Genomic DNA, 15,493 nt, shown 5'->3' with positions numbered 1-15,493 from the left:
AAACCGGCAAAAACACTGGGAGTCCCCGAAATGTTAATCAAGCCATTCAAACCCCACTTTATTTGTCTTCTAACTGTAAGTCTTTTGTATATGTATATGTATACACCTCTCGTCCTCTCGTTGCCACTTAGCGAGAGACCCACATACTTTCCGGGTCTGATCTTCAGCAGTCCATGCTTATTTGTTGGCTGTTGGAGATAGCCTTTTCATTTGGAGATAATTGACATGTAAACACACCTGTCATGTACATTTTGATATTGTTGTCATCCTTTCCGTTTAATTGTTTACGTGTTGTTCAGAGAGGACCTTGAATTTAACGCAATTAAGAGCAATATTATATCATGTTCTATTAAAACCAACACATAATTCCTAACTTTACACATAGGACTCCTCGTATTGATGTTTTATCCTCCCCAATCTATTTACCTTGATAAACACAGAAGAGAATTTATGGATGTCAACTTCTTTATTTATTTCACTTCATTGACCCAAATATTCTCGCGGGTCAGCAGAGGCATCAAAGCAGGCTCGAACTCTGAAATGATAGCCCCGTGTCACATCCCTGTAAGGCTGACTGTACACCTATATAAGACTGACTGTACACCTCTTAAGACTGACTGTACACCCCTTAAGACTGATTGTACACCCATGTAATATTGACTGTACAACCCCGTAAGACTGACTGTACACCCTTAAGACTGACTGTACAACCCTGTAAGACTGACTATACAACCACGTAAGACTGACTGTACATCACTTAAAACTGATTGTACACCCCTGTAAGACTGACTGTTCAACCCTTTAGAGTGACTGTACACATCCCTCAAGACTGTCTGTACACACCGTAAGACTGACTGTACATCCCTGTAAGACTGACTGTACACCCCCTAAGGCTGACTGTACAACTCTGTAACACTGATTGTACAACCACGCCTTCCCAGAAACGGACGTGACACCATCTAGGATGCGCACGTATGACCCTCTTCGCCAATCCAAGATGGCGGCACGTACAGTGGGGGAGATAACTGCTGACTGCTCTGAACTACTGTCATCGTATCCAAATTGCGTAGACTGATGCTCATGCCCTCATTCGCTGGATTGTCTGATCCAGACTCGATTATTTACAGACCGCCGTCATATAGGTGGAATATTGCTGAGTGCGGCGTTAAACTACAAACAAACAAACAAACAAACTGACACATAAATGAGAATACTAAGGTTCCAGGCCGCTAATAGCAATAACAGCAACAGCACCAAGCTGATAATGGGTTCACTGTACTGAGAAGTACATACATAAACTGTGACACAGACACGCCGACCTGTCCCCCTCATGGGTGTAGAGTTTCTGTTTCACACCGTTAAGCATGCATACACACGACACAAGTGTCAGACTCGGTAGAACAAACAAACAAACAATGAACTAAACTGCATATAGTACATACAACTTTATGAATCCTCTATGAATTACATTGAGTCACGTTACCTATTATTGAGCCTGTGCTGTATTTCTTTTGTCTTTTTATTGCGAATAGTTAGATATAAACTCTCAAACCCTTTCCATAACCATACGAAATCTTGCGCATTGCACGAGTCCGACTAAGTTATGTATTCACGAATCACTGTCAAATTGTGATGATACCAGGTGTTCGCGAAACGTTCAGCATATCCTGCCCCATTGCCACACATGCAAAGGCAAGTCAATTCTTCACATGATATCACACGTGAACATATGGTATAGCAGGGAATTGTTTCGCACATAATTTTGGTCACTGATACGTAACATTTGGTAATATCCTCGAAAGACGCTCTTTGGGATTTTAGAGGTAATGAGGTTAAACGTTGCGTTCGAGATTATTGCACTTATATAGCGGTGTGTGTGTGTGTGTGTGTGTGTGTGTGTGTGTGTGTGTGTGTGTGTGTGTGTGTGTGTGTGTGTGTGTGTGTGTGTGTGTGTGTGTGTGTCCTTGTTTATAGCCACACTCATAGTCTAGTTATATGACAGCGGCCCCCCAAAATTCGATCAAGTCAATACCAAACAATCTTGTGATTGATATTATGAGCAAGCCATCAACCAAATAACCGAGCCTGACCACCCGATCCATAAAGTGCCCCCTCCCTCCTACGACCAGCATAAGGTGCTGGGGACTACTTCTAACCTGGAATGCACAAGTTGTAGTGACATATTCTAAACAAAGTCCTGTGAAACCTGGGTAACTCGAAGTTGTCTGTGAAACCTAACATACGTGCTTTATGTGCTGATGGGGTAATATGAGGCTTAGTTACACCAATCTTTCATTGCAGATATTGCAGCAGCTCGACTAACATTCCATGCGGTCACAGGTTGTGTCATAACAAGCTAGATAAATGGTCATGACACGAAGTCGACCTGGAACATATGAATTGCACAACCAGATTTGATGCAACCATCAAAAGAAACTGATGCCTTCCACATGAAAAAATAGAATTAGAATTGCTCACCTGTAAATGCACAACACACAGATGCTCCCCATCCAGGTTTAGCTACGCCAAGAACATGGGATGTTCGCTTGGATGCAATTACGCTATGTCATGCCGCTAGACAGAAACAGACAATAGGTGATATCATTTCACAGCCCCTGACTCAGGGATAATACTACAAGTATGTTTTTAGTGTTTTTTCCACTCAGACAATGTAAAAAGCTTTCATGTGGCCATACATGACCATGTTGAAGAAATATGTTAGATCTTGACTTTGGAAACAGGTCGACATGGCGGCCATCTTTAAATTCCATTGACAGTTATAGAGAAACATCATTTTTCTTATGATTTTACAATTTTGGTGTTTTTAAGCATTGTTGCAATTATCCTATTCATCCATTACATTAACATAATCTACCACCACATCTCAATAAGCAATCTTCGTCACAATTGGGGGGAATGGGGTAACATTGTATACAATGTCTCAGCCCCCATGTAATATATTTTCATTTTGTTTTCTATATAGGATAGCACAATGGTTCAGGTAGTTTTTGATACACAGTTATGGTGGTTTTATTGTCATAACTCAATGGAATTTTGTTTTACCTACTCACAAAATTTGAAACTGAAGTAAAAAACCACATGATTTTCACTGAAAATTAGAATAACAGTTTTAATGAAACAAAATGTTTTCTAAATTCAGATAACCGAACATATTAACCCCTGAAAATTCACGCACACACTTGCAAGATTACTACCCCTTGGAAATCGTGTGAATCGTTCTTCATGCAATAGCAAAAGTGGTTGTCCCAAATCAGTCGCTATGACGATACGATGACTCGTGCATTTGTTATCATCGTGATATATTACAATATAGGTCTGCCTACTACCACTGAACATCATATGTGTATAAGTCCATCGGGAACTGTATTCTAGCTTCTAGCACTGTTTCAACCAAAGTGATGTCATATAAGAAAATAATGTAAATATAAAAATAATAACGAACAAGCGACCTAGTGCAGTATTCAGGTCAGCACACGTATAGGCAAGTTGTGCAACGTTTACAAATTTCTCGCATTGCTATTCAAATGCTGTTTACCACGCTTCACTTCCTACGCAGTACGTCACCGGGTGATACATTCAGTTTAGGGGTTGTTCTAGTCTAGTGATTCACAAGGGAATATATTGCCAGCCTGCGGAGCTTCTTTAAACTGCTTTGAAATGATAGATTTCTTTACTGTTGCATGAAGAGACTGTTTATTAAAGATCGTGATAACCCAGGTAACCCAGGTAATACTGAAGCAACAACCTGTGCATGCCTTCCGCCCTCACACTGGTGTGGACCGTCCCGGAGCCGTTTGCTGGTTAAACAATTAACCCTATAATCTTCCCTTCAGTTCATTCTGGCCGCACAACACTTCACACTGTCTGGTATGAACGCAGACAGTTGAGGCTACCTTTCATTCAAAAACAGGACCAAATACAAGGTACCCAGCGTTCGTTGGGGTGTTCATGATCAGGGATTTCACAGCCAGGTAGGAGTCGGGTAGGGGCCACGACCAGGTACCCAACGTTCGTTGAGGGTTTTATGATCAGGGATTTCACTGCCAGGTAGAAAACAAGTCGCCCAAACACCATGGTTCCATATCAGTATTGTCAGTGAATGATTCAATTTCTTTCGGTAGTAGTGAGTGAGTGTGGTTTTACGCCGCTTTTCGCAATATTCCAGCAATATCACGGCGGGGGACACCAGATATGGACATCACACATTGTACCCATGTGGGGAATCGTACCCGGGTCATCGGCGTGACGAGTGAACGCTTTAAGCATGAGGCTACCCCACTGCCCCCTTTCGAATTCGGTAGTAAATGAGGGTATTGTAACTGCTTATAGGGCATTTTTGCCCTGTGTTATTTCAAGTGTTATTTCACTGGCACACTCATTCAAATGTAAGCCTTGCGTTCATATTATTTATCAGGGTGTGTATATATATCACCCATATCTCATCATAGGTATGCACAATGTTGTGTTATACATATATCGATTGTTGTGAGATAGGTATGCAGAACGTTGTAACACATATACCGATTGTAGTGAGATAGGTACCCACAATGATGTGTGACACATATACCGAGTGTTGCGAGACAGGTACCCGCAATACAGTGTGACACATATACCGATTACTTTGAGACAGGTACCCGCAATACAGTGTGACACATATACCGATTGTAGTGAGACAGGTACCCACAACACTGTGTGACACATATACCGATTGCTTTGAGACAGGTACCCACAACACTGTGTGACACATATACCGAGTGTTGTGAGACAGGTACCCACAATACTGTGTTACACATATACCGAGTGTTGTGAGACAGGTATGCAGAACGTTGTGACACACATACCGATTGTTGTGAGACAGGTATCCACAATACTGTGACACATATACCGATTGTTGTGAGACAGGTACCCACAATGCTGTGTGACACATACCGATTGTTGTGAGACAGGTATCCACAATGCTGTGACACATATACAGATTGTTGTGGGACAGGTACCTGAAATACTGTGTGACACATATACCGATCGTTGATAGGTACCGTTATATGAGATGGAACATTGATGACTGTGGCGTTAACTAACAAAACAATCAAGAAAGACGTCATCCTTAAACATGGGGATCGAATGGTCAGATTCTGTGACTTGGCTGATGGCACGTCACCTTAACCAACTGTCACGGATTGTTGGTCATGCTTTGGTCTTGTCCGGAAGTGACATCATAACACCGCAAATGACAACTTTGGTAGCTAAGTGAAGGAATGTGTGAAGGTCGATTAACGCGGCAGTCTGCAATTCTCCATCAATATTCTAGCTGTATGGCGATGGCCTGTGAATAATCGAGTCTGGGCCAGGCGGGGTTCTATGACAAGAAATCAACAATTTCACCAAACCTGAACACTTGATCCAAGTTTGTCGCCTCTCACGGCACGCAACAGATGGCAAGGATTATCTAATGATGATTCAGAACGGATGGTAACTACATGATAATGACATTGCACCATATATAAAAAGCTGTGATCATGAATACAAATTAATGAGATGATAATGCCTGATGATGTAGAATATAAGGTTACTAAAATACATATGACAACAACATGTTACACCTGATCTGACCAACCAGCGTTCTGATAACGTACATGGTGTTCGTCTTTGTAAATGTGGGTATTTTGCCAGGCGCAGATATCTGGGATGGACAATACACGTTTTACTGAAGGGGAAGAGGCTGAGGGAAGAAGATGCTTTCAATACCTGGTAGAGAAGGGTCTTGATAATGCTGCTATTGTCAAGAGGTTTGACACCATAGCTGAGAAATACGACAAGGTACAGTTGACATACAATAATATTCAAATACTAGTTCTGTAAGTTCATTGAGAACATCGCAGAACACCAGGCACGAACGGAGTAAGTGTTTGGTACAAGTACGAACTGCAATGTGTAGGGTGTACACAATATAACCAGGGCTTGTCAATTGCTCAAGGAAGCACTTATATGGTACAGGAGGCCGTATAAGGTACAGCGGAATGTTCCGTAACAAAGACAACACATATTTGTGGATCACCACTCCATTGTGCATGATATCCTTAAAAACGGTTTGTCAAGGCACAGAGTGCTATATACGAGACTTCAAATGTATCTTTCTATTTTCCCATATCAAACATGCTGGTATATATGTTTTTCATTGTGATCACATTATGTTTTGTTGACTCATGTATTTGTTCAGATGCAGGATATAATTGGCAACAACTTGCCGAAATGGATGGGAGAGAGTCTAGCGGCTCTGTATACTCGCAACCGACAGACTGTCAAGATCTTGGATGTAGCTGCAGGAACTGGATTGGCCTCTCACCAGGTAAAATGCGACCTGTTGTGGAAGGTGTTACATGAATGTAAAGACCTCTGTTGATGCAGGTTAAATGGGGTTCAACGTCACTTCCAAGATTATAGCACTTATATAGCGACGTGCATGCACGTGTGTGTGTTTGTGTGGCTGCTTGTACTAGTCCGGACTGATGCCGATTTATAGTGCTAGCTCACTGAGATACCATGCTGCAGTTTAACATGAATACCCAACTCAGACACAGTATACTTACTCCGAGACGACCAGTCCTTGTTTTAGCCCCTTTATGCCGAGTGCCAGACAGGGTAACAACAAGTACAATCCTTTAACATCTTTTGGTATGACGCGGCCGGGGATCGAACCCCGAACCCCCCTTCTCCGGGCGGACGCTCTATCACTAGACCACGGAGGCTGTGTTCGGTTGATGAAGGGAATTTGTTTGGTCACAGTCTCATAACAGGCCCCTTGGTTTATGTGACATGACGAACCAAACAATTTAATTTGACACCTACAACATACTTGTCTGCCATCCGGCATGTTTGTTTTGCGTATTTACGGTTACCATTGCAAGGCATCGCTGATCTACAGTAATAATTCGAGTAGTACGTAGGTGAGCTATTTGAGTCTCACGATTCTCTTGGGGGCACGGTTGGCTGTGCAGAGTTGCGTCCCTTGGGCACGCCAGAAACCTATGATTGTGGGTTCGAATCCCGGTTCGCCGCGATTATGTTTATAGGTTTTTCTAGCTCCATACCCGTGCTTATGGGTATCAACGAAGCGGTAAACGTCTGAGACCTGCACCCCTCGGGTTTTCCTCCTACAGAAAGTGATACACGTCTAAGACACGGTGCTTTTTTTTAGGAATTGAAAAAAAGTGAAAAACATATGCCGCCTGGGCGGCTGAAACTATACCTGCAATAAGGGTACATAAATGATACGGACGTCATGTCAGACACTCACACATAAAATACCACCACAAAAATACCATGACTGCCACCCGTACAACGCGAGCGGGCCCTGGGTACGATACAGATGGGAGACACCCATGCCCACATTGATAGAACTTTTGGTTGTTCTCGTGTTGTCGTAACAAACCTGATGCAACGTTACAGACAGACCGGGCAGACATCAGACGGCCAAGAACAGACAGACCCTGGGTAACTACGCCCAATGAAGACCGGTACTTGCATACTTTGTATCTCCGGAATCGATCCCTGACATTGGCGTCATCAGCGACGAATGCCTAAGTGGATATGGTTGGTCGACAGACAATGGTCAGGCGACACTAGGGCTCACGGGCTTACAGACTTTACAGAGGACCGTTATTGACAGCGCAACATCGTCGTCAGAGATTGATGTGGGCCCAGACTGTACGTCGTTAGTAGAGACGTCGTCTTCCCTGATGAAAGCCGGTTCTGTCTGTTCACAGCTGATGGGAGGGATTTGGGGGCAGGAGAGAACACCACTGGTCATCGTTAACGGAGATTTTACAACTCAGCGTTACACGGATGACATTCTTCGTCAGATTTCTTCGTCCTACCATCTCTACAACATCTGCTACTTGGTGTCCTTTATCAGCACTCCATACTCCATACAACCCGAATCGTACAGAACTTCGTTGCAGCTAATAAGACATGTCACCAATAGAACACATCTGGGATGTCATGGATCGTCGTGTTCGACTGCGACCACATCCTCCAGTCAACTGACAAGAACTGATCCAGGCACTCCAAAAATAATGGCGACGTATCCCATGTGACGTCATCAGACGACTGACTTTTTCTGTGCGCCCGAGAGTTTTTGCCTGTCTTGTAGCTGGGGGTGGTCATACACGCTATTAATGTGATGTGTTATTGAACTTGAGGGATTTTGATGTGACTGCTTTTTGTCCAGTAAGTTGAAGGCTTGTTTTTGCTACCCCACCTCAATTCGGGCAACTGTCATGTCAGTATCGGATGTTTTATGACTGTCATTTCCCTGATTTGGTTGAGATTATGATCTTTTCAATCTTTTTACTTCATGCATCTACATGTTGTGGTTTTTATACAAGAGTGATTCACAACTATGGTTTGGCCGTCAGTATATGAGTGAGTGTGTGAGTGAGAATGTTTTTACGCCGCTTTTAGCATTATTCCAGCAATATCACGGCGGGGAACACCACAAATGGGCTTCACACATTGTACCCATGAAGGGAATCGAACCCGGGTCCTAGGCGTGACGAGCGAACGCTTAAACCACTAGGCTACCCGATCGCCCCAACCCCCCCCCCCCCCCCCCCCCCCCGTCAGTTTATGAAAAGTCGGACCATATCGGCATATGAGAAAGAAGAAGAAAACAATTTCTCCCCAATCTTAGTCCTTGTCATTTTATGTGCTGATTGAACCTGAAATGTGGCATACTGGCAAGATCAAATTGTAGAATTCGTTTATGTCCCAGATGCGGAAACACGGATTCCTGCACATTGATGGTCTGGAACCGTCTGTCGGGATGCTTGAACAGGCTAGGAAAAACAACTTGTATGAGCGATACATATGTGACATTCTTGCTGACAACACCCTGGATATTTCTGATGGTGAGAGTAGGAACGGTTGCATTAGACACGGTTTTAAGACAAGAAGTAGACAACATATACAGAGATATGGGATAGAGTAGATGTCTCATTGTGAAGGTAGTGTCAGTTGATGTAGACGTGACCGCCCGAGAAAGGAATAATGCAGATATACCTGATATAAGGAGACTACCGATGAATTTGCCTTTGACGTTTGTGATAGAATATTTGTTAACATGATAAATATAACATCTTTCCCATTGTTTAAATATCAAACACAATATCGCCAGTGTCTGAAAATTAAGACATGTTTCAAATCACATTTATGTAAGTTTTGAGAACAATTTGTCACCTGGTTCTTGCTTAGTATGTGTTTGATACAGAACAACAAACAAACACCCAAATATCGAGACTTGGCCATACATTTGTCCGTGGCATGACATGGTTGTTTCAAAACAGACAACCATTTTGTGATTTAATTGCCACTAGAACGAAGGCCCCCATGCCCTTCCATTACCAGATATTACCTGCATGTGTCTTTGTTTATTGCAGAAACATACACTATAGTAACAGTGGTGGGTCTCAGCTCCGAAATATTCAGTAAACTGTCCATCAAGGCATTCGAGGAACTGGTGCGTGTCACGAAATCAGGTGAGAACAAATTGTTATGGATTTTAATGAAGAGCGTAAAAACAACATATATTAAGACATACTGAAGGATTCATGTAAGTCATCGATCTACTGTTCTTCATCAATGCTGCCTTCTGACCCGTCAAGATCCGGGTTAGAATAGGTCTTCAGCAACCCATGCTTGCCGTAAAAGGCGACTATGCTTGTCGACTAACGGGATCGGGTGGCTGACTTAGTTGATGCACGTATTCGATCCCAATTGCGTGGATCGATGCTCGTGATATTAATCACTGGATTGTCTGGACCAGACTCGATTATTTACAAGCCGCCGTCATATAGGTGGAATATTGCTGAGTGCGGCGTTAAACAAGAAACCAACCAACCAACCAACTAACCAACATCACATTGATTCCATCGTGTAAGCCAAATGCAAAGCATACAACCGTTCGATGTGTCCAGACATGCTATGAAACTGAAACTAATTGCAACCTTTCTTATATGACGGTAGGTTGATGTTGAATTCTGCATTTATGTCATGCTAATCATTATTTGAACATTAACTGTTTTACATTAAATGGGGCTTAAACATCGTGTTAGCCAAATGCAAAGCGGACGACCGTTCGATGTGTCCTGATATGCTATGAAACTTGTCGTCTGGTCCAGACTCGATTATTTATAGAGCTTATTATTAAACAATCTTTACTGCCTTCTAGGTGGCCATATCTTGATGAATCACTTCGACTACATCTTCGAGAGGGATGTCCTCCGTGCGAATCTCTCCAGCCTAGAGAACCGTGGGCTATGGAAACTGGAGGACAAGCAAATTATGCCCGAGATCAAGAAGGGGATTACCGGTCATCTGCGTGTCTATAAAGTTCTGTAGTCCTACACCAAGAGGAAACAAGGGGATGACCGGTCATCTGCATGTCTATCACGTTCTGTAGTCCTACACCAGGGGGAAACAGGGGGTTGACCGGTCATCTGCGTGTCTATCACGTTCTGTAGTCCTACACCAAGAGGAAACAAGGGGATGACTGGTCATCTGAATGACTATCACGTTCTGTAGTCCTACACCAAGAGGAAAGTCTATTGTATTTAATAATCATGACCCATACTACTGTTCAGCCTTTTCTTTCGCTCTATTAAAATGATGGTGAAAAGATCCCTGTTTAAGTAAGACTTACTTACTTGCATGCGTCGATCTAGTTTACTACTGACTACCTCCGAGTGTGTGCATGTGTGGATGGGTGCATGTGTGGGTGGGTGCATGTGCGTGCATGTGTGCGTGCGTGCGTGCGTGCGTGCGCGCGTGTGTGTGTTATAACCAATATCGCCATTCTCATAGCTCATTCTACATTAAAAATAATCATATTCACATAGTCGACAAACAGTTATTTGATAAAATGGTCCACATGACACTGACTAACGTATAACAACGTGAACCAATCAAGGTGAATGTGTTCAACACAGACCTCTATATTCATAAGATCAGAAAACCAGGCTGACACAGTACCTGATTGAATCCAAGATAAAAGCAAAACTTGATGGGTTTAGACCAATGTAAGACAAAGCTATCAAATTGGTCAATACGTAGTACGTCATGATCCGCAGAAAAAGCTGCAGTTCAGAAAAATTTCGAAGTCATAAAATGTATGAAAGAAAATCATACAAATGTTTAAACGCAAGTGTTCGCCGAATATATCACGAGTAAATTCTTTGAAAGGCATTACATAGAAGTTACGTATAGCTTGGCTAAGTTGGCATTACTTAGAAGCATCCTTACTTGATAACGGTATAAGTATCTATATCGAAACGTCGCTTTTACAGTAAAAAAAGAAGTTGTTATCCATAAATTGTATCTACTTTGTCATCCGCCAACTTCTAACTAATGCCTAGCAAATGATGTATCCGTCGTCGACCTTGTGACATGGCAATCAACACCATCAAGAGCCTCGCCCGACCAGTCTTGACGGTCCAATGGTAGAAGGACCTATACCGAAACGTCGCCTTTACAGTAAATAAAGAAGTTGTTATCCATAGCTTTTGTCACCTCTGGTATCACGAATATATTTTATTCGGCATAATATTTAAGTGGTTTCATGTGAGCCACCAAACCGGCAAAAACACTGGGAGTCCCCGAAATGTTAATCAAGCCATTCAAACCTCACTTTATTTGTCTTCTAACTGTAAGTCTTTTGTATATGTATATGTATACACCTCTCGTCCTCTCGTTGCCACTTAGCGAGAGACCCACATACTTTCCGGGTCTGATCTTCAGCAGTCCACGCTTATTTGTTGGCTGTTGGAGATAGCCTTTTCATTTGGAGATAATTGACATGTAAACACACCTGTCATGTACATTTTGATATTGTTGTCATCCTTTCCGTTTAATTGTTTACGTGTTGTTCAGAGAGGACCTTGAATTTAACGCAATTAAGAGCAATATTATATCATGTTCTGTTAAAACCAACACATAATTCCTAACTTTACACATAGGACTCCTCGTATTGATGTTTTATCCTCCCCAATCTATTTACCTTGATAAACACAGAAGAGAATTTATGGATGTCAACTTCTTTATTTATTTCACTTCATTGACCCAAATATTCTCGCGGGTCAGCAGAGGCATCAAAGCAGGCTCGAACTCTGAAATGATAGCCCCGTGTCACATCCCTGTAAGGCTGACTGTACACCTATATAAGACTGACTGTACACCTCTTAAGACTGACTGTACACCCCTTAAGACTGATTGTACACCCATGTAATATTGACTGTACAACCCCGTAAGACTGACTGTACACCCTTAAGACTGACTGTACAACCCTGTAAGACTGACTATACAACCACGTAAGACTGACTGTACATCACTTAAAACTGATTGTACACCCCTGTAAGACTGACTGTAAAACCCTTAAGACTGACTGTACACCTATATAATATTGACTATGCAACCATGGGAGACTGACTCTACCACCCTTAAGACTGACTGTACACCTATGTAATATTGACTATGCAACCCTTTAGAATAATTGTACACCCCTTAAGAGTGACAGTATACCCTTAAGACTGTCTGTACAACCCTGTAAGACTGACTATACACCCGTGTAATATTGACTGTATTACTCTGTAAGACTGACTTGTACATGCTTGTACATGCTTGTAAGACTGACTGTACAACCCTTAAGACTGACTTTACACCTATGTAATATTGACTATGCAACCCTTTAGAGTGACTGTACACCCCTTAAGAGTGACTGCTCATCTCTTAAGAGTGACTGCACACCCCTTAAGAGTGACTGTATACCCATGTAATATTGACTATACAACCATGTAAGACTGACTGTACATCCCTGTAAGACAGACTGTACACCCTTGTAAGACAGACTGTACACCTATGTAATATTGACTATGCAACCCTTTAGAGTGACTGTACACACCTAAAGACTGACTGTACATCCCTGTAAGACTGACTGTACACAACTTAAGGCTGACTGTACACCCCTGTAACACAGACTGTACACCTATGTATCACTGACTGTACACCCCTGTAAGACTGACTGTACATCCCTGTAAGACTGACTGTTCATCCCTGTAAGACTGACTGTACATCCCTGTAAGGCTGACTGTACACCCCTGTAACACAGACTGTACACCCATGTATCACTGACTGTACACCCCTGTAAGACTGACTGTACATCCCTATAAGGCTGACTGTACACCCCTGTAACATTGACTGTACACTCCTGTAAGACTGACTTACATCCCTGTAAGGCTGACTGTACACCCCTGTAACACAGACTGTACACCCATGTATCTGTACACCCATGTATCACTGACTGTACATCCCTGTAACACTGACTGTACACCAATGTATCACTGACTGTACACCCATGTATCACTGACTGTACACCCATGTATCACTGACTGTACACCCCTGTAAGACTGACTGTACAACCATTTAGAGTGACTGTACACATCCCTTAAGACTGTCTGTACACACCTAAAGACTGACTGTACATCCCTGTAAGACTGACTGTACACCCCCTAAGGCTGACTGTACAACTCTGTAACACTGATTGTACAACCATTAAGACTGACTGTGCAACCCCGTAACACTGACTGTACATCACTTAAGACTGATTGTACACCCATGTAACATTGACTGTACTACACTGTAAGACTGACTGTACACCCCTGTAAGACTGACTGTACAATTCTTAAGACTGACTTACACCATGTAATATTGACTATACAACCATGGAAGACTGACTGTACAACCCTTAAGACTGACTGTACACCTATGTAATATTGACTATACAACCATGTAAGACTGACTGTACAACCCTTAAGACTGACTGTACACCCATGTAAGACTGACTGTACATCCCTGTAAGACTGACTGTACAACCCTTAAGACTGACTGTACACCCATGTAATATTGAGTATGCAACCCTTTAGAGTGACTGAACACCCCTTAAGACTGATTGCTCAACTCTTAAGAATGACTGCACACCCCTTAAGAGTGACTGTATACCCATGTAATATTGACTATACAACCATGTAAGACTGACTGTACATCCCTGTAAGACAGACTGTACATCCATCACAAGGGTCTGTCCGGTTTGGAAAAACCGAGGCTCAGACCAGGCGCCGGAACGGACCATTCAGCGCGCTATGTTTTCGACCAGTCAGGAAGCAGGGTTTCAGTGCCTCTCCTATAAAAAATAAGAGAGAAGCCACGCACACCGTCACAGTCCTAGCACTGAATGAGAGATCAACCATGTCGTCTCGATACACCTGTATGAAGTGCCAGACCAACAGTCAACAATGTCCGTGGATGAGGAAAGTCTATTCGTGGACAATAGTGGTCTACCCACCTGATGAATCGGAGACGATCTTAAGTCCACATTGGTTTAAGAACAAGTCTGAGGCTATGACAGCATTACAACGAACTATACAACGCGCAATTGGCATGCCCGACTGTTGGAGTGGACCGTATTATTATCTAGTATCGAGATCAAGGAAAGGTCGCATTATTATCTAGTATCGACATCAAGGAAAAGAAATGTAAAACAGAGACAAGCCTCGTCCAGCTTGTTTCCAGTTTGTTTCCAACGGCCCTTTTCAGGGCCACCCCACTCTCCCGACAGAACGCTTTCATCATTTCATCCTCATCCTCCTTCCTCCCTCCACCACCACAACCACTTGCGCTTCTTCTTCTTTTTAAATGAAAGTAGAGGATTTTACGTTCGCTTCTGTTCCTTTTTTAATTTAATCATTTTATGAGCGCTTCTTCTGTCTTATTCCTCCCGGAACCGGATGTGGCGTCCTCTTGGAGGTGCACGCCTCCCCGGAACCGGACGTGTCGCCATCTTGAAGGCATGCACACGCCTTCCCAGAAACGGACGTGACACCATCTAGGATGCGCACGTATGACCCTCTTCGCCAATCCAAGATGGCGGCACGTACGGTGGGGGAGATAACTCCTGCTGACTTTGTTACCAGATCACTGCTCTGAACTACTGTCATCGTATCCAAATTGCGTAGACTGATGCTCATGCCCTCATTCGCTGGATTGTCTGATCCAGACTCGATTATTTACAGACCGCCGTCATATAGGTGGAATATTGCTGAGTGCGGCGTTAAACAACAAACAAACAAACAAACAAACAAACTGACACATAAATGAGAATACTAAGGTTCCAGGCCGCTAATAGCAATAACAGCAACAGCACCAAGCTGATAATGGGTTCACTGTACTGAGAAGTACATACATAAACTGTGACACAGACACGCCGACCTGTCCCCCTCATGGGTGTAGAGTTTCTGTTTCACACCGTTAAGCATGCATACACACGACACAAGTGTCAGACTCGGTAAAACAAACAAAGAAACAATGAACTAAACTGCATATAGTACATACAACTTTATGAATCCTCTATGAATTACATTGAGTCACG

The 15,493-nt window shown here is 42.8% G+C and overlaps 1 protein-coding gene across 1 annotated transcript; it reads left to right on the top strand.

Annotated features, from left to right (window-relative positions):
* The first annotated feature begins 5,706 nt into the window (after window positions 1–5,706).
* On the top strand, window positions 5,707–10,555 carry LOC139468122 (methyltransferase-like protein 27). Its single transcript, XM_071249882.1, has 5 exons — window positions 5,707–5,838; window positions 6,239–6,367; window positions 8,792–8,927; window positions 9,456–9,554; window positions 10,247–10,555. Exons 1-5 carry the CDS (start codon window positions 5,707–5,709, stop codon window positions 10,414–10,416), a joined length of 666 nt encoding a protein of 221 aa, XP_071105983.1. The 3' UTR covers window positions 10,417–10,555.
* Window positions 10,556–15,493: the final 4,938 nt, after the last annotated feature.

The sequence above is a fragment of the Haliotis cracherodii genome, unplaced genomic scaffold (genome assembly GCF_022045235.1).
Source record: "Haliotis cracherodii isolate W230 unplaced genomic scaffold, xgHalCrac1.p SCAF_1, whole genome shotgun sequence".
In the NCBI taxonomy this organism is placed as follows: domain Eukaryota; kingdom Metazoa; phylum Mollusca; class Gastropoda; order Lepetellida; family Haliotidae; genus Haliotis; species Haliotis cracherodii.
The sequence above is the reverse complement of the archived record's forward strand: the minus strand, read 5'-3'. Positions and strand labels throughout refer to the sequence as shown.

What these genes read in the sequence shown, in the direction of transcription:
- LOC139468122 (XM_071249882.1), top strand. Translation starts at nt 5,707, where the DNA reads ATGGACAATACACGTTTTACTGAAGGGGAAGAGGCTGAGGGAAGAAGA. An exon ending in CACCCTGGATATTTCTGATG is followed by an intron (nt 8,928 to 9,455) that starts GTGAGAGTAGGA and finishes TGTTTATTGCAG; the next exon opens with AAACATACACTATAGTAACA. An exon ending in GGTGCGTGTCACGAAATCAG is followed by an intron (nt 9,555 to 10,246) that starts GTGAGAACAAAT and finishes ACTGCCTTCTAG; the next exon opens with GTGGCCATATCTTGATGAAT.